Source organism: Amblyomma mixtum, chromosome 9, assembly GCF_055824585.1.
Source record: "Amblyomma mixtum isolate Tamu chromosome 9, ASM5582458v1, whole genome shotgun sequence".
NCBI lineage: Eukaryota > Metazoa > Arthropoda > Arachnida > Ixodida > Ixodidae > Amblyomma > Amblyomma mixtum.
The window spans coordinates 67386430-67406379 of NC_143020.1; the positions used below are offsets into that span (position 1 = coordinate 67386430).

General features: G+C 46.9%; 1 protein-coding gene and 1 pseudogene across 1 annotated transcript; both read left to right on the top strand.

Annotated features, from left to right (window-relative positions):
- The first annotated feature begins 488 nt into the window (after nt 1–488).
- LOC149329482 (TNF receptor-associated factor 6-like) lies at nt 489–12201 on the top strand. The gene is made up of 3 exons (XM_089562257.1): nt 489–773; nt 10994–11435; nt 11517–12201. Exons 1-3 carry the CDS (start codon nt 489–491, stop codon nt 12101–12103), a joined length of 1314 nt encoding a protein of 437 aa, XP_089418383.1. The 3' UTR covers nt 12104–12201.
- A 2329-nt stretch (nt 12202–14530) lies between these two features.
- On the top strand, nt 14531–15440 carry LOC149329483 (uncharacterized; annotated as a pseudogene).
- The last annotated feature ends 4510 nt before the right edge of the window (nt 15441–19950 follow it).

Genomic DNA, 19950 nt, shown 5'->3' on the forward strand with positions numbered 1-19950 from the left:
GCAAACGAATGAAACACGCCCCTGAGGTCATAGCATAGCTTTCGCTCTAAATTAGCGATGTGCCTGGACTCATCAGCTGGGAAAGAGTTTTGGCGGATAGCGGCACCAAAAGCTATCCCACAACAATCATTCTTCTTTCACTCCTACCTTCCTGCCTTCCCTTGCGGCGCGTTTCAGGTGTCCGCCGAGATATGTGAGACAAATACTTCGCCAATTTCCTTCGTCAAAAACCAATTAACCAACAATCATTATTTCGCATATTTTTTAGCGTACGGGATCAACACGTGTGAGTGACACAGCTTTCCACCGGCGACAGATTTCGCTCGGCGCGCAGTCCGGCATACGCAGCAAAAGCGGCAGCCGATAACCCTGCGATAATCGCCCTGGCAAACGGGGAGGGAAAAAAAGGAAAGACGTTACTGCGATCCTTGTGGCGGCGGAATACGCATTTCTTCGACGCTCAGTGCAACGAGCGTAGGTCAAGAACGATGCCTGCTGCAAGCGCGCAGTATGCGACAGTGGGATTTTCCCCTGAGCTCGACTGGAGGGCACTGAAGTTCGTCGAACCCCTGCCTCCACATCGGATATGCAGTGCCTGTGGCCTGGTGAGGAAGAGAACGGCCCTGCTACCATGCACACACGTGTTATGCGAGTGCTGCTACGAGCAGTGCGTGCGGGATGCATCGCATGCGTGTCCGCTGGACGGCAACCACTACGAGGATGAGGACGTCGCTCTGGTGGACTTCCCTGCGGAAGAGCTGCTTCGGAGAGAGGTAAGCGAAGCAGATAAAACATCCGAAATGTTTGTCCAAAGGAACTTTTCACTAGAACAGCGCTGTATCAAATAGGTCATGATTTGTCGCCAGAGAATCGTGTGTAAAGCGAAATTAATTTGTTTTTTGAGTTGGAAGAGGAGTTTGGTCGCGACGAACATAGTTGGTCGAACATAGTGTTTAATGCACGTACTCCTTTGCCGCGGCAGAGTGAGACCTGCATGCCTGTTTTCTTCGGTTTCTCTGAAATTACAGGGTTGTACGTACAATGCTCACATTTCTCGCGTTCAGCTCTCTTATTAATTTCATATAACAGCAGACATTACGCGAGAACAACGCAAAAACTGAGAACGAAAGGGCAAAAGGCGCGACTTGGTGCATTGAAATACACAAGACACCTGACTTCCGGGACAAGCCGTCCAACTGCCGGTGGCCTCACTCGCGCTCGTCTCGGAAAGCGGGAATGCGGCATCCAGCCGCCTAGTGGAGATCTGTGGGCGTAGACGCTGTGAGCGAAAGACAGCATGAGGCGGCGCACGTGCTTTGTAAAGGTGCAGAAGCTTCTACTTTTTGCTGAAGCCATCTAGCGGCGCTGCAGAGCTGTGACGTCACCTCTTGCATGAAAATAAGGAGGGGCGCGCGAGAGAAGAATAATTCAGGGCGGGCGCTCGGCGGGCCTAAAGCGCGGAGAGGCGAAAGCCGTAAGCGCGGTGTTGTTGCTAGTGTCACTGATGTCTGGTTACTATGTTAAGCTTCGCCTCTGAGTATGGAACTCGTAGCGCCATGCAACCTTCCAGGGAGTCCTCAGAACGACATCGCCCATTCGGTAAATTAGTTTTTGAGGAGAGTAAAGGAAATGTATGTCTCGCATGTCTCCCTGGAGACTTGAACCTCGCCCTAATGGAAGGGAGGAAGATGGGAGTGAACGAAGACACCGTATTCACTAGACGCGCTTTTGTTCATTCCGAACCATGGAGCTGGCATGCCGGATTTTTTACCGTGCTCGTCTCGCACTCCGGAGACCCTGGTTCGATACCCCAACTCGACCAATTTCCTACTGTTTTATTTATTGATGTGGTCTGGCTAGAAAGCTTAATTAGAATTGGTTGATTAAGCAATGAGCTAAACTCAGTCCCACTTAGTTGGAGGATCACTATGCGATACCTTTAATTTGTTGCATGGTTAATAGCCAAAGTACAATTTGACCCGTTTGAAATTCGCGCACTGTGACGTCACAATCATTTCGACCAATTGAAAAGCGTGACATTTCTGTCTACAACTCCTGCTTACAACGATGAGGCACTAAAGGCTTCCGCCTTAATAAATGAACCATGGGGGAATGGTGGCACAGAGGTATCTGCTACAGCCAGCGTCGACGCTTCAGGGGACGCGATTGTTGCGACGCGCGTCTGTTCTTTTACTCTTTCCTCTCATACCTTTCAACAGGTGCGGAAGCGTGCGTTTCCGAAGTGAACGCAAAGAACCATGGGAAAATCGTCTGTCAGCTACTGCCGGTTATAAATTTTTTCCAGGCTCTGCCTTGTGCATAGCAATTGCCGTACATTCGTGTATCAATTATTCCCTACTCTATTTGTCCTGCGACATTGCTTATTGCACAGCATCACTTTAAGATCAGCGCGTGCTGCGTATGAAAGCATCCTGAACGCGGAAAATGCAAATAACAAAAGTTGTGTGTTTATTCGTGGTTATAATATGTCAGCGTAGGCTGGCTGTTCTGCGTAAGCACGGCACTTGGTTGAGTAGGCGGTTAAACTAGTTTAACGCGTTGGTCATTACATATTAGTTTTGTTTTTTTCTCGTGCGAGCTATACTTGTCGTGGATGAGCAGTTTCGCGAGAGAGCGCATGAGCGAAGCTGCGCATGCGCGAGGAGGGAGTGACGTCACAGCTGAGCAGCTGTTGCGCCGGAGGCGCCGCCGCGCACTTCAGAACCGTAGATTCATAGACCTGGCAGACGCACCGGCGCCGGCGCGCTTTCCAGAGGGTAGCAGACGCCCTATGGCTTCAGCGTCGTGTTTCTGGCACAACATTGTAAATGCCGTCGCATGCAGCACACACCTGTCACTACCGCCACTTAGCTTAAAGCACATTTTGAGGTGTCCACTGTTCCAAGAGAATGGTTTTCCGCCTTCCCTGTGGTTCAGGTGTCCACCGAGATGTGGACACCTCGCCCTCACTTAAAGCTACGTATATCCTGGTATAGCAGAGCTAAGCCAGCGCAAATTTTTATTGCGAAAGCAATACTACGCTAAGTTTTGAGCCTTCAGCGCGGAGCGACGGTAGTTACGGTGGACCTTTCGCTGAGTGACGTGATACCAGCTGCGAAAAAAAGGGCCCCCAGCTCAATCCGTCGGCGGAGGGCGGCGGTAGTCACGGCGGAGAGCCTCGCGCTCCTCTCACCAGTGGCGCTACAGTCGAAGTGACGTCATACCAGCTGCGAAAAAAAGGGCCCCCAGCTCGATCCCTCGGCGGAGGGCGGCCGTAGTCATAATAATAATAATAATGCCTTTATTTTCCATCACAAGGATGAGGGAGGGAGAGAGAAAAAGCTTGGGATGTAGCTTGACGAGCTCTCGCCTCCCCAAAAATAGATAGAAGTTCTACAGGAAAAATATGCAGACAGCATAACAGCATACCAGCAAAGATTAAAAAAAAGAAAGAAAAACCCAGCAGTAATACTAAAGAAATAAAGGAAGCATGAACAGAACCTATTTTTTGATACAACTGTAACACTTTGTAGCGCGTAAAAATGAAACGTAAAGACAAAATTACATAAAATGACAAATTGCAAAATTGTAATCACATAAATTTAAACACAATTACAGGAATTACCATTCAGAAGTTACAAAATCACAACCACAAAAAATTATACAAAATTACAGAAATTACGATTCAAAAGTTACACCCGGTAACAATATATTTGAAACAAAGTTTTGCAACTCTTTTTTTTTTCGAGTGCTCAACAGTCATGTTGTGGCTATGGGAGAGGTTAAGATAGTGCAGCAGACTATACCTATGCATCTGTTTGCCATAACCTGTTCTGTATGCATAAATGTGCCATATTTCGTTGCTTCTTGTTTTGTACGATGCGTGTTTTTTGCATAATGAAGCCAGTGTGGCAATGAAAGGAGTATTGTTTTTATTTTCGGTTTTCTAATTAGAGAGTAAGCAGTATGCATATAAATCAGTAATTGGCATTATGTCGCCTTTCTCAAAAAGTGGTTTCGATGGGTGGTCATATGCTACATTATATACTATTCTAAGAATTCTTTTTTTGGGGTAAATAATCTTTGGAGGTTTGTGAAAGATGTATTTCCCCATACCAAGTGACAGTAATTTAGATGCGAGCAGAACAATGAATTATACAGGAGCATTTTTACATTTACAGGGAGAATGTTTTTGTGAGCGTAAACTGTTCCTATGACACGGGATAGTTTAGATGCTATGTAATCTCTGTGCTCGTCCCAAGTCATTTTCTCATTGAAAAATACACCTAGTATTTTGAGAGCTAACAACATCTATTTTCAAATTATCAAGAAATATACCAGCATTATTTTGGATGTTCTTGTTCTCGGGCCGGAAAATAATGGCTTTAGTTTTTGAGGTAATAATCTTGAGGGCGTTAAATCTTGCCCACTTTTCAAGTTGAGTAAGCGTTGTGTTTGCTTTTGCAATCATAGATGAGGGGCATGACCCGGAAAAAAGCAAGGTGGTGTCGTCTGCATATATTACAATTTTTGTTTCTATGTCTATTTCTGTTATGTCATTCACATATATATTGAAAAGGAATGGGCCCAAGATGCTGCCTTGGGCCACACCAGATAAGATAGCTTTGACATCTGATCGGTGACCGTTTAATGCTACATACTGCGGTCGATGCTTAAGATAACTGCTCAAAAGTAACAAGGATTGTCCACGGAAACCTTATACTTGAAGCTTTTTAAGCAGTAACATGTGGCTAAGATGATCAAAGGCCTTTGAAAAATCTACATATATTCCTAAAGCTAAACATTTGTCATCAAAAGAGTTTAAAACGAATTCTTTTTGTTCTAACAAAGCAAGTTCCGTAGAAAGATTTTTCCGAAATCCAAACTGTGAAGGTGTTACTATATTATGCTTATTACAGAAGTTATTCATCCGGGACAAAATTATTTTTTCAAACCCTTTGGAGAAAACAGGCAATATTGACAATCGCCTATAGTTTGCAAAGTCATTTTTGTCTCCCTTTTTGTAGACAACTGTTACCTTTGCAGTCTGCATCTTCTGTGGAAACACACCATTTGCTAGACAAAGGTTAAATATGTGTGTGATATAGGGTGCAATTCTGTCGAGGACATGTTTCACAGGTTTAATCTTAACACCGTCAGCATCGCTACTTCCGCTGTTATTTAATGCCAGAAATACTGACACTACTTCAGCCTCTGTAACAGGACTTAAGAAACAGGTGTGATCCACGGTGCACTTTATGTAATTCAAAGCCATTTCATCATAATCAATTCTTTTCAGTTCCACAAGTCATTAAATGCATCTGCTAACTTCTTGCCAGACCATTCTTCATTTTGGTCACGGCGGTGACCCTCGCGCTCCTCTCACCAGTGGCGCTACAGTCGAGGTGACGTCATACCAGCTGCGAAAAAAAGGGCCCCCAGCTCGACCCGTCGGCGGAGGGCGGCCGTGGTCACGGCGGTGAGCCTCGCTCTCCTCTAACCAGTGGCGCTACAGTCGAGGTGACGTCATACCAGCTGCAAAAAAAGGGCCCCCGGCTTGATCTGTCGGCGGAGGGCGGCGGTAGTCACGGCGGTGAGCCTCGCGCTCCTCTCACCAGTGGCGCTACAGTCGAGGTGACGTCATACCAGCTGCGAAAAAAAGGGCCCCCAGCTCGATCTGTGGGCGAAGGGCGGCGGTAGTCACGGCGGTGAGTGTCGCGCTTCTCTCACCAGTCACGCTACAGTCAAGGTGACGTCATGATCATCATCATCAGCGTGACTACGCCCACTGCAGGACAAAGGCCTCTCCAATGTCTTACCAATTAACACTGTCCTGCGCCAGCCGCGGCCACCTTATTGCCGCAAATTTCTTAATCTCATCCGCCCAACTAATTTTCAGCCGCCCCCTCCTACGTTTGCCTTCTCTTGGAACCCACTCCGTTACCCTAAAGGACCAGCGATTATCTTCCCCTCGCATTACATGCCCTGCCCAAGCCCACTTCTTCCTCTTGATTTCAAGTAGGATATGATTACCCCGCGTTTGTTCTCTCACCCACTCCACCCGCTTCCGATCTCTTAACGTTACACCTATCATTTTTCTTTCCATAGCTCGCTGCGTTGTCCTTAAAGGGACACTGAGGAGAAATTGAAGTTGGCTTGTATCGACAGAATACCAGCTCCTGATTACAAAAACGCCACTCATACTGATAACAAAGCTCTTGTAACGTAGAAAAGAGCAAGAACCAAAATACAGGTATCGCCGCCACAGGCAAACTCGCAAGTACAAGCGTGATGAGATCATAGAACAAAACAGTGTTGCTAGAACGAATGGTTCTAGCAACACCAGGAACCGAGAAACCATGCATCACTGAGGCGCAGCCAATCATGCGCAAATCTCCTTGACGTCGCCAGATGGCGCCACGTGCCCGGCTGCTACGCGCGCTCCTGAAGCATCGGGACAAATCAGCGCCTTTTTTCCGGCGGTAGGCGGGCTCCCGGTATTCCGCTAGCGGTAACAAGGTGCACGGTATGCTAAAGGTGTCTATTTGCGAGAACTTCGTTAACGACTTCGAGAACGAGATCCATCGTAACGCTGGCAAAACGCCAGTGCAAACTTAATCGAAGCGACTGTAGCGACGGCCGCAATAGCCGATAGATGCCTTCAACGTGCGGCCGGCGGTAGCTTTCTTTTCGGCTGCTGCTAGGCCGCACTGCTGGCAGCCAGAAATCACGGAGTCTGCGTTACGTCATGTGCACGTCATGTTTCACGTCTCTTAGTCCTCTGTCGTCATAGACGAATCCCAAGTTTGAATCAGAGCGGCGGGAAAAACTTTTTCAACTTCGAATCCAAATTTCTTAGAAATAAATGCATCTTTCGCTGCCGACCAAGTGGCAACAAAGCCATGACATGCCGAACTATCGGATTTTACTATAAAAAAAATATTAATAGTGCTCTCCTCAGTGTCCCTTTAAGCTGAACCCTCTTTGTTAGCCTCCACGTTTCTGCCCCATAGGAGAGTACCGGTAAGATACACCTGTTGTATACTTTTCTCTTGAGGGATATTGGTAAACTGCCATGGATGATCTGAGATAACCTGCCATATGCGCTTCACCCCATTCTTATTCTTCTAGTTATTTCCCTCTCATGATCTGGATCAGCTCGATCTGTCGGCGGAGGGCGGCGGTAGTCACGGCACGGCCGGTCTCGACGCGCGCGCTTTCTCGCTCTCTCCTTACGGCCTGAGCAGGCGCCGAGAGAACAAAGCATTTTTTCTGCGCTGCACCACCGCTGATGTCCGCGAGAGGGCGCTGTGAGCCGACCCGTAACCCGTCCAACCCGACCCGGCGCTGGAATCGAGGCACCCTAACCCGTCCTGCGGCTGCGCCAGAGCCAGTTTTGAGCAGTCGGCGCGCACGGGCCCATTTTTTCACGTGTTGGTTTTGTCGCTGTGTTTAGCTCGTCAACGAAAGGATTGCGATGTGTCTCATGCTTTGCGCGTCTTGCTTGCAGGGTCACGTTTCTCAGCAAGTTTGCTGCAACGGACTTTTTATGGATATTCGTTTCAGAAACTTGTGAAGTGAAGCTGCGCATATGGTGTACTGCTGTGTCGCTGTACTTAAACGCGTGTACGAAAGGTTTTCCACGTGATGTCATTTATGCGCCTGCCTCATGCTTCGCGCGCCTTGCTAGCGTGCTTGTGACGACGAACAACACTAGCAGTCCTCTGCACAAACTTCGGCGTACTCAACAGAATCGTGAAGTTCACTATCCAAAGCCGTAGTTTCTAGCTCTCCTGGAAATGATTTCGGCGTCTTTTGTTTTTAAAAAGGCGGCCAAGTATCTCCCTTCGAAAACAGCGCAAAAAGGAAACGGACGACACAGAAGAGGAGAGGACAGGCGCTAACTTGCAACTTTATTTTCGGAATGCCACCACGTCTAATATATAGGAGCCCATCACCAACATCAAGCGATGAGCATGAGCAAAGAAGAGCACAATAGCGTGTGGACAATAAGCAAAAAATTCCGGTAAAGTAAGAAAACGAAAACACGGTGCCGGGGGAACACCGAGAGAAATGAGACATCGTGTACTGAAACTTACTGCAAAAAGCGCTTTTCAAGCTTGTCAAAGTTAACAGCCAAACAAATAACGCCGCAAAACGGGGAGACAAAAATATATCGGCTAAAAGATGAAAGGATTGTACAAGGCTCTACACTAAGACAAGCACGTGGTGAAGACAGAATGACAATGAGGAAACTACATTTATGGGATTGGCAATGGAAGTAAAAGATAGCAGACAATTAGGCCGAAAACAGGTAAGGGATGTGATACTGTACATAATAAAATGGAAAAAAATTAAAAACTAGGAACCGATGAAGAATATGTGCATGAAAAAATACAGAAAGACCGATACAGAAAAGGATAAAACGAGAAGTATAAAACAGGAGTGTAGAGGGCTCCACGAGAAAACAACGAGGGGGGGGGATATGCAAATATGAGAAATGGCAAGGACAAATGAAGTAAAAGCCAATAAAATGGCAAGGAATAAAAGCAGTAAGAAAACGAAAAGGAAAAGCGGGACCGTTCCAGTTCACAAGAAAGGGTGCTTACGGTAAGCAGTCTTGAGACATGGTTCACACCTACAGATAGCCAACAAGGAATTCAGCTTCACTGTCCAGTAATTGAATACAAGGTGCGCTAACGCAGTTTTTCCCAGCTTTTCTTATAAAATACGCCTCCATGACTTCACGCTCTGTTTTTCCTTTAGCTGATGTTAAGAATTCTGTTTTATCTATTTTTGGATAGCCTCCGTTCTCTCGCTCTGTTTCACATGCTTTGCAATGGTCGGCTAGGTTGCTTCCTGATTTGTTGCGTACGCATAATCTTTGTTCTCTTGCCCTCTCATTGAAGCATCTTCCTGTCTGCCCAATGTGACGCCCGCAACTGATAGGAATTCTGTACAGAACGTTCGCCTGACATTCCGTAAACTTCGTTTATGTTTGGTCGTGCAGTCATCTCGTTTTACCATTTTCTTAGTGCAGATCTTGGAAAGCTTACATGAGGCAGAGAAAACTACTTGTACATTATAACGCGCAGCCAGCTTCTTGAAATTATGTGAAAACCTATGATAATATGGTATTACCTGGACCTTTTGATCCCTTCACTCCCCTGCTCACTACAGGAATCCTTGGGGGCTTTCGCAACCTACCAGGCTAAAGATAAGCCCGCGCCAATTTTTCATATTTCATAGGGTTTATTTAAACTACGAAAAAAAGCACCATGTAGAAGATACGTTGCTGCAAAAACAGGATCGGTTTCTTGCTTTACTCCCTCTCCAACGTAAGGGAACGCACGTGACGCTGAAATAAATAATAGAAAATTTGCATAAGTGATCTTAGGTAATTAACAAATAGAGCGGATTTGAAAATTACTATGAGGATCCCCACATGACGGGAAACAATATGTTGTTGGTTTCGCCCAGCTCCGGTGAGCCAATTTTGTAGCGAGAGCTACACCACGCAACCAAATCGAGCATTTTGCCGCGAGCCTGCGAGGCTGATAGTGCGCATGCGCGCAACCATAGAGGAGCAGCAGGTGCGCGGCGCATGACGTCACAGTTCGCCGCCGCCGCCACGCGAGAATGAGCGGCGGAGACGCCTGTGGAAAGAGAAGAACGTCTTGCGAGGCGCAGACGCCAGGTAGCTCTCGCTACGTATATCCTGGCATAGCTGCGCTAAGCCAGTGGCAACTTTTTTTGTCATTTATTCGTGGTACTTGAAACAATTTGCAGGTATGCAGGGTGTCCCAACTTACTTGGACAAAGATTTAAAAACAAAACCGAAGCTTTCTTCAGAGCTGATATTGCGATGATGTTGTTGGTGTTTATCTTAATTTACAGTAACATTTTTTTCGCTCGTCCTATTTGAATAATTTGTCTAGATAAATCAATTAACTTTTTTAATATAGCACGAAACGCGCGAAGCGAGTGATGCATTTTTACAAAGCACGCATGAGAGCACTATAATCGCGGCGCATTCGGGCGCAAGGGGCTCGTTGCCACGTGGTATTTTTTTATACTCCGCGGGCTTTCGTTTACCCCAAATAAAAACGGCCACGCTAAGCGTATCTCGTTGTCAGTGCCTGGGTTGGACAATATTTTTGGAACTCCACAACTTTCCTATTGACGCCTGAACGTATCAAGTTTAAAAAGTTAATTTATTTATCTCAACTAATTATTCAAATAGGAGCAGCTAAAAAAATGGTATCGTAACATCAGATAAACCCCAACAACATCCATGCAATTTCAGTTCTGAAGAACGCTTAGGTTTTCTCTTATTCGCTTAAAACTTGGTCCACGTTAGCTGGGACACTCTGTATATGCTGCTCCGTGAACGCGCGGAGCAGGCATAGTGAAGGTTGTAAATTGGTACTAGCATGCTTGAATTGCTCGCAGATATGTTACGAACATTTATACAGGGTGTCAAGCCTAACTTTAGCCAAGGGTTAAAAAATAAGACATTTGAGGTAGGCCAGGTAAACCACTTACATACAGCTACCAGCCAGCTTGCGCATCCAAGGCAATTTTTATTTTGTAAATAATTAATTACCTATTAAGATCATTTTTCTCAACCCCTAAATATTGATATTATACAGCAGATGTGAATAGCACAGTTGGAGAGCACCTTCAGAAACACCCATTGCATTTATTTGGGATAAAGAAAGCCTCACGTGTATCTTTTTTCCGAGCTGCAAAGAAAGCACGCGAAATGCAAAAAACAAAACAAAAAAACACGTGACTAGCGCATTCGCGCGTCACGATTGTGCTGATGTCAACCGTGGCTTGAGTGAATGAAGTCAGCTGCTGGTATGGCGCGACGACCTCATTTTTCGGGAATACCGATATGTCGGCGGTGGTTGCGGCGCCCGCGCGCGCCAGTCTGGAGCGCGATGGGGGAAGTTGCACTTTCTACATTTCCTTCAATTATTCAATGCAGGTTAGGTGCTGGAACGAAGTCAACGGCTGCGAGACCGTGGTGGCTGCTTCCCAGCTCCCCCAGCATTTCCAGCGGGAATGTAGACACCACTCTGCATGGTGCCCCAAGTGTTCGGCCTCGGTTCTGTGCAGCGATGTGTGCTCACACCTGAGATCGGAGTGTGCTGCACCGTCGACGCCTCTTGCTCCAGAATCTGGCCATCAGCCCAGCGACACGGAAGACGCAGCACTTCCAAACTCCTTCCAACGAGTCATTCAGGAGAAGGCGGTGGAAATGAGAGAGCATCTTGGGCAGCTGGTTGCTGATGTTCAATGCCGCGGTGATAGACTAAACGAAATGTCTCACGGGAGAAACACCTTTAAAGAAGCGCTCAGAGATGAACTGACCCAAGCAACGAGACAAATCCAGGAGAGTGTGACAAGGGGTGTGCGCGAATCCGCCAGTGGTAACGAGCAGTTGAAAGAGCAATTGATAACGCGTACTGATAACCTTTCGAGCAACCTAAACAAACTGGAAAAAATAGTTAAAGATGAGTTGGCGACTGCAAAGAAAGAGAGCTGTGACAATTGCTCGCGAATTCTAGAATCAATTCATGAAATGAAAGTTGAAACTGTGGATAATAGCGAGAGGACTCTGGACCGCATTAAGGCAGTGCTTGGAAGGCATGAACCACGACCAGAGCATACAGTCTTCTATGTCAGAGGCATCGAATCGCTCGAAGAAAAAGTGCTGAGAGAAGGCCATGCTTACTACGAGAGCGACCAGGTGTACATGTGTGGATACTGCATGTCACCTGGAGTCTACTTGATAAAGGATGGCGAATCAGTGCGCCTGCACGCCAGTCTCCGCTTGCATAAGGGTGACAACGACGGCGCTGTTGAGTGGCCATTCCAGCACAGAATACGGCTGGGCGTAATACACCCGCAAGATAAGAGGCAGTATCTCGTTGAAATTAAGTCACCCCGTGAATATCCATGCATACAAAAGCCTACAACACCAAGTAACTCAGCATTTTGTTTTTCTGATCCTTCGTTTAGGCTTAGCACTCTCAGGCTCAGTGGCGTCGTGGTGGAGGACCAGCTTCAGATTAAGTGGGAAGTGCTGCCGTGAGCCGCGCTGGCGGAAGGCGTTGGATGGAAGCCATTCTTCCCACAGGTTTTGCTTTCAGCAGTTTGTTGTTAATATTTAGCGCATTTATCATGGACTAATTCGCCCGTCTATTCAATTTCTTTCACGATGTGCATGCGTTCAGTTCGCTTCTTTTCTTTTATTCTGGTCTAATATGAAGAAATCGCATTAATTGCCAGTGAAACGTGTGACGCAATGTCCTAAGCACAGAGTCTTTATCTAGTTATTTTCTTAAGCAGTGTTTTTTGCTTCATGTATTTGACTTAGTAACTATAATAGGATACAACTTATAAAAACAGCAGTTGCTAACACTGGGCCACGGTCCGCGGCGTCTTGTATTACTCCGCTGGCGAATCGAAACTGTAAACGAAATCAATTTTTTAATGCTTGACTATATCAAACAATCCACGTATGAAAACTGTAGAGCTCGTAACTTTTTTCTTGTGCTAAGCTTCTTGTTTACGTAACAAGAAATGTTTCAGCCACAGACTACTTTTTCGTCGTGGAGGAATTCTGCGCGCGGAGGCTGAATGTGGGCGGAGCTTCACTGCAGACTTGAGTTGTATCCGACTATAGACTTGTGTAATTGGGCCCGCGTCAGCCACAGTGCACCGAAAACAGATGTTTCTCTGAAATGATACTGAATGCTTACGAGGATAGATGGTGCGTTACAAAGTAAACAGCTGGGATGCTCCAAAGCGCTGCCTTTTACTTTAGCTACGAACTGGAGGGAATAAATGCACCATAAAAAATAAATTCACGTTATTTTCGTTCTTTGGTTTTTCTTCTTTAGTGTACCACGTATTTCAGCGTCTGTATAGCAGAAAGCGCAATTTAGCAGGAGGTAAACATGCCCTTGTAACCGGTTTGGTCGTGATGAAAATAAATAAAAAGCTTTGATTTGAGGGGTTGCAAGCTTCATTTTTTCCCGATTTAGCCTTTGTGGATGAGCCTGTCACAGTGGGGAAATAACATTGACAAGTGTACGGTTTTTCGGAGGAGACGAACATTCGTGTCTCAAAAAGTTTGGCAGGAAGTGGAGTTTTAAAAGCACTTCTCGTTATACTGAGCGCTTAATTTTCCGGTCAATGCTCAGTGCCTCATTGCGGTCTGATAGATGAAGAAGCCTACCGCACGAGAGCTTATTTATCGCGTTGCACCGAATCCTGGCAGGAACTTCATTTTTCTCGAGCAGCTCCTAGTTCAACTTTTAATAAGTAGTTCGATCATGCGCAGTGGGAACGACCATTGCTTTATTGATATATATTTATTGCTTGGTTTTGCACAATACGTTTCCGAAAAGAGAACTCCATAAATAATCACAGAAAAATATGAGAGTTAAGCTTTTAATAGTTGTGCATGTACCGATACTCTTTATCGCGTTATGGTCAAAATATATGATCACTCCACGCCAAAACGACCCGGAAGTTGCGCCTGACCTCGTCTGTCTGTTAAAGAAAATGCACGAAAACTCACCACAACGAGCGCAATGTTAGTCTGCAGTATTTTTGTCGGAAAAAATTCATTCTTGAGGGGAGCGCAGCTTGAACATTTCGAAATGACGTGAAATAAAGCACCGCTCAGTAATTGAAAAAAAAAACAAAATAACATTTTACAGCACAGTGCATAGTTATTTTTAATGGCATTGCAAAGAATCTTGTTTTTTTCGAGATTCGAGTCATGTATTTTTATACGCATTGAATATTTTTTAGAATGTATGCAAATGTAAAATTTACACCATTTCGTTTTTCGTTAATATGAAATTGCTCTCAGAAATTAGAAAACATCCGCTTGGTTTCCCTGGACGTCTATTACCTGGAGAATTGTTACAGCTGATGAAACTGAGCTCGTCGAGCTAAAAAATAGAACTGAAGTAGCAGAAAAGTGAGGTTTGAACCAAAAACGACCGTTCATTCATGTCCTAAATCACATCTAAAGCCGAACTCTGTCATTACGCTATTTATGGATATGAAGCATTGTGGAAAAAAAATTATTTTTGATATGTTATTGTGCGTTGCCAAGCGTCATACCTTTCCTAAATGTCCCGAACTGCGCTCTCCTCATGAATAAATTTTTTTCGGCAAAAACATTTAAGGCCTGGGTTACGAACGTTCTACTAACTTTTCGTGATTTTTTTAACAAATCGTAGATGGTTCAGCGCAATATCTGGAACCTTTGGCGTGAAATGACTAGAAAGCAAAGGCATTGTAAACGCATGGTAAAGGCATCGTAACTCCATGGCCGAGGTCACCCAATGAGCGGCAGAGTACGCGGCACAACTCGCCGACTCGAACTGGGTGAACCGATTACACCCGACTACACATCCACCACCCAACACTGACGGAAGAGCGCGTACGCATCCCCGAAGTCTCCAGAAACACCCTGCACGTGCGTCCTCTTCCAGCCAACATGACACGTGACGACCACAGTGGCAGGTGCCTTGCGCGGACCGAGGCACTGACCCACCACCAGAGAAAGAAACGCGGAATCCTCTACGTGGACGCCTCCGGCCCTCACCATGGGGGGTGGTACATGGCCGCAGTCATCCACCAAAACGTCGTGGTGAACGGCCTATCGTTCCGGGCTCAAGACATAACACATGCGGAGGAGGTCACCACTGCGCTAGACGCCGCATATCAGGACTCGCGAGTCATCATTACCGACTCTAGAGGGGCCTGCAGAAATATTCAAGAGGGATACATTCCTTTCTTTGCGTATCGCATCCTTAAATATAGCGACTACCACGAGGCCCCCGCGTCTCGAACGATAGTATGGGCTCCTGCTCACATGGGCCTCAAAGGCAATGAAACGGAAGATGCCGCCGACCGCACGCTCACTCTCCGGGCAAAGCCTTTAGATCCTTGCGAAACTGATCCTGAACCCAATCCGGCATTCACTTTTCGACAAATTACTGAATTATGCCAATCCGGCCATGCAATTTATCCTAAGCCCTGAAAGGGCCTTGCAATGACGGAGGAACGCAAACTCCTCCGTCTTTACACGAAAACACTGCTGTGCCCGGCAGTTCTAAAGCAATATTGGTCCCGCATGTACAGGAAAGTGTCCGTACTGTGCGAATAAGTATTCGGACATCTTCTACATGGTATGGGCATGTCATTCAACTCCGAACTTCGTCCCAAAACCCAGCCCCACCCGGCAGGACTGGGAGGCAGCCCTGCTCGGCTGCTCCGACCTGGTGAGCGAGAAGGCCCTGGTCGAGCGCGCCCGAGCCGCAGCCGTCGCCAATGGGCTCCTGTACTCAAGAGCGCAACTAGTGCTTGTGAGAGGTGGCCATTTCCGGGATACCTCAAGTATGTAACGATAATAAATTCCAGAAGAGGGCAAAAACGGGCTGGTTGGTACATGTTTTCCGAATTGGAAAAAAAGCGCAATGAAAGACGACACAAGAGAAGGACAAAACACCAGCGCTGGTGTTTTGTCCTTCTCTTGTGTCGTCTTTCATTGCGCTGTTTTTCCAATTCGTAAAACAATAATAAAGTTTTTCAGACAGAGAGACTGGTAAACGGCGAGCACTAAAGTAAAGCAATACTAGCTGCTTGAAACGACATGCCGGCGTGGACCATATGCATTCATGACAGCAGTTTTCGGGGCCTTGCAATTTTCAGACCAGCTACACCGATGTTAAGTTATGTAGCGAAAGCTACACTGCTATAGCTTCTACTATAGCTATATATGTCTCAGTGAGCCACCGAATGGCGTTGAAACGACCTCGAGTTAAGTCATGGCTAGTGTTGCTATGCACGTATACCTAACCACGCATGGTCCGCTTAGTGGGCCACCTTTCACCTTGAACATTGACCTCCAACTTTTACCGCGACCTTTGACATCAACCTTTGATCTTTCACCATGATATTTGATCTTATACTTTTAAGTTGAACTTTGAGCTTGAACTTTGACATGGAATTATCACCTTTCAAGTAGTGCGCAGAGGCTTCAAGAAAGCCACGTGGTAATCAAGTTGTGGCCCCTGATTCAACTCACAGTTGTGACGCCAAGTATTGAGTATATATAGCGACAGCTGCGCGCTATGGATGAAGGAGAGCGCGCTGAGGATCGCACGCATAGTGAACTACGTCTTGGAGCAATGCGGCCAGCTGCTTCTAGCTTTCGCTGTGTGAAACTGGGTTCAACAGGGTTGAACCACTGGCATTTTTGATCTTAGGTTACCTCCCTTTGAGCTTAACGCTTAATTCGACTCCTTCTATATTCATTTAACCATGACATAATACATAACGAGCCCGGTATGTGGCTTGCGAGGGTTGCTGCAGTCCACCTTGGCACGTGACCTTGACGAATGCGACATTCTCTCCAGAAACATTTGGCATCGATCATAAACGATTAAAATGTCGCTTATAAGCGAGAACGTAAGAAAATTCTTCGCCGTAAGGAAAAAGAAGAAATGAAAGTCATTTAAAAACACGCCGGCTCAAAGTGGAGCTCGAAGCTTTGATTAGGGAAGTTACCTTGTAGAAAGACGCAACCAGCTATGCAACAGGCGACAACGCGGTCACAGTTCGTATCCTACTAATCAGGGAGTAATCACTCATCGCCATCCACCCAAGCGCTGCAATATGACGACAAAGGAAAGGAAACAAACGCAAAAAAACTTCATTGGTAAAGAAAAATGCCCTCCCTAGTCCAAGGTTCGAACCAGTAGCCACAGCCTGACTGGAGCAGCCGTTTACCAAGTGGGCGAAACGCGACTGTTGGTCCGTCGCTTCTCCGAAGCTCCTTCGCACCACCAGTCCGTGTCCCAAGTTGGGCAACTCTGCAAAACAGCGCCACGTTTCCAATAACCGGCAGAGCCCGTTGGTTTCCTGTTGCGAAGGATGCGTCTGCGGAGGCGGCGGGCAGCAAGAGCTTAAATGTGGACGAATGGACAGAGCAACTACGAGTCCGCTGATGACGAGGATACGGCCCGGGGTATGCGGGGCAGAAAAAGGGCCGGAGGATGCTGCAGGAAGCAGATACCACGACGGAAGAAAACTTCTGCACACCGTGCCCTGACGGCAAAGTTGTCACCCCCATACTAAATATTTGGGAATGCCCACCGCGGTGGCTCAGTAGTTACGGTGCTCGGCTGCTGACCCGAAAGACGCCGGTTCGATCCCGGCCGCGGCGGCCGAATTTCGATGAAGGTGAAATTCTAGAGGCCCGTGTACTGTGCGACGTCAGTGCACGTTAAAGAACCCCAGGTGGCCGAAATTTCCGGAGCCCTTCACTACGGCGTCTCTCATAGCCTGAGTTGCTTTGGTACGTTAAACCCCAATAAACCAACAAACCAAACCAAATATTTGGGAATGATTTCGGCACTTAGTAATCTGCAATCTCCGATATTGTCTGGCTGACTCGGGAGAAGAAGGAAGATAGAACGGAGGAAGGAACCTGCCTGACTCAAGTTGTGAGAGAAATATCTTCTTAGCATAGTCCCGGACTTGCTGCCTGTCACAGCTTCAACGCTGACAGCGTGAACGCGTGAATGTGGGCATGTTGGTTATCCATGCAAACAGCTAGCGAAAGAAACGGGACGACAGAAAGAGGACACACCACGAGCGCTCGTGGTGTGACCTCTTTCTGTCGTCCCGTTTCTTGCGCTAACTGGTTTCACTCACGGTGTGGAAGACATGATTGTAAAAGGAGATAAAATGCCCCGCAGACCACAGTCTTACCTGTGGCGCTTGAACATTCCGGTCTAGAATGTTTCTAGACACCTTCGTTATTTTTTCTGAAATAGCTGGGTAAAGCCTGCACCTTTATCAATACAAGGGCGGAACTACCCTTGTTTCGTCAACCGGGTTCGAAGTCCCTAAAACAAGGTGGATTTGTGAAACGTGGTTTGTGGTTTATGGGATTTCTCGTCTGAAAGCGACGCAGGCTATGAGGGAGGCACGTCGTAGTGAAGGGCTCCAGAAATTTCGACCACCTGGGGTTCTTTAATGCGCACTGACGTCGCACAGTACACGGGCCTCTAGAATTTCTCCTCCATCGAAATTCTACCGCCGCGACCGAGTGTGAAAATACAACCGAGGTTACACATCAACGTGTATTTATTTCTGTTAGGCAGCCGCGAACACACAGCAGCAGAAGGAGCCGAGTTAACTCAGTGATAGTGACAGAAGCCTCAAGGAATTAATGGGTTAGGGTCTACAGCACTGAACTAATAGTACTGGCAAAGAAGGAATTCTTATTTCATAAACCTTTAATAATGAAAGTGTTCCGTGAGAGCCCAGACGACGAGTAATACACATACATTAGAAACAGGTAAGTGGCTTGACAGTGTGAGCATGTTATAAATATATTTACCAGAATTAAAAGCTCTAAATTCATGCATGCGTTCCTCGCCTCTTTTGGGATCAATAACTCTCCGCCTTGGTTTGTGCTGGAGTGGCTACTGAACAAGTTCCTCCATGTTCCTATTATGCAAACCGAGCCTTATGATGTTAAAATGCGGACCTGAGGGCGGACCTGAACGCTGTGCGCAGCGTCAAGGTGCCACACCAGACGCAGTGCGACACCTACGCGAATACGGCGATGCCGGCGCACATACACCACTAAAAAGTGTCATCATCACGAATGAATCTGTCCAGCTTACAATGACTTCTAACCTTTGTGCAGCCACGTTCAACCTATTAACACTTTTGTTTTTGTAGCGAAAGCTACACAAGCCTAGCAGGAGCGCATTTTGTGGTGCCTGCCAAGGGCCACTACTGCGCATGCGCCGTTACCATGGCAACCAGTACTATGGCAACCATGGAGCCGCAGGGGCTCTGGTTCACAGCGCATGCGCAGAGTCGCACCGCGTAGCTGGGATACAAGCCGGAAGCGATGCCCTCGCTCCTCAGACGCCCACCGTGGGAGAAGGAGAGCGGTCGTGCTCTTCACGGCAGCAGTAAAGACTGCGTGGAATTGAGTCTACCGATCCAGAAGTCGTCCCATGGTACAAGGCCGGCCGACCGCGTGAAACCGAGGAGAGAAAGGCTGAGCGGGTGGCCGAGACGCCCGAAGAACGCCTCGCAAAGACACGCCGTCAAGCTGCTCAACGACAACGACGGCGTGTCGCAACTGAAATCTCAATACACGACATTGCTTTCGCTACGTATATCCGGACCTATATGAGCTAAGCCACTGCCGATTTTGTTTTGATAGTCTTCTGTACGTTGCGGCTCAAATAATTGTGAAAGACCCATAAAAGAGGAATACTTTGTCAGCCCATACTGATATAGGTTCTCATCACGAAGTAGGAAATATGCCGTTCTCACGGAGAACAATGCCTTTGCGTGTGCGAAACAGCGTCAAAGCGAAGTACTTATTGCTCCGCCCTCTTAGATTCATAGAATTGTGGCTGGTGACGTATTTATGCGCTTTCTTGAGGAGCACTATATCGCCGTCAATGGTCACTTACGTTCCAAACATGAGCAATGCAGCTTGGCCAAGGAGCCAACGAGCCACAGCAGACGACGGAGAGAACCTTAAGACGCAAGCACGGGTTCTGAATCATTCGCATCGCATTCCGTGCACCCAGGCTGCGCGTGGTCATTGTACGCAGCAAAAAGCACGAGCTCTCAAAAGCATTGACGCTCTGTTGGGCTCGTTAGGTGGCCGGTGACGCGGTTTCCTTCTTACTTCAGTCGTTTAAACGGCTACTTTGTGCAGGCTGCGGCCGGTAAGGAATTCCAAAAGGCCTGTTTCATTATTTTTACTGGTCGGTCAAGCATACACGCGCACGCATACTCTTAATAGCTATATGAAGCGTGATGCGAGCTCGTGGTCTTGCTTGTCTTCAGAGCAGTGAAAAGGCCGATATACTT

What these genes read in the sequence shown, in the direction of transcription:
- LOC149329482 (XM_089562257.1), top strand. Translation starts at nt 489, where the DNA reads ATGCCTGCTGCAAGCGCGCAGTATGCGACAGTGGGATTTTCCCCTGAG. An exon ending in AAGAGCTGCTTCGGAGAGAG is followed by an intron (nt 774 to 10,993) that starts GTAAGCGAAGCA and finishes TATTCAATGCAG; the next exon opens with GTTAGGTGCTGGAACGAAGT. An exon ending in GGGTGTGCGCGAATCCGCCA is followed by an intron (nt 11,436 to 11,516) that starts GTGGTAACGAGC and finishes TGGAAAAAATAG; the next exon opens with TTAAAGATGAGTTGGCGACT.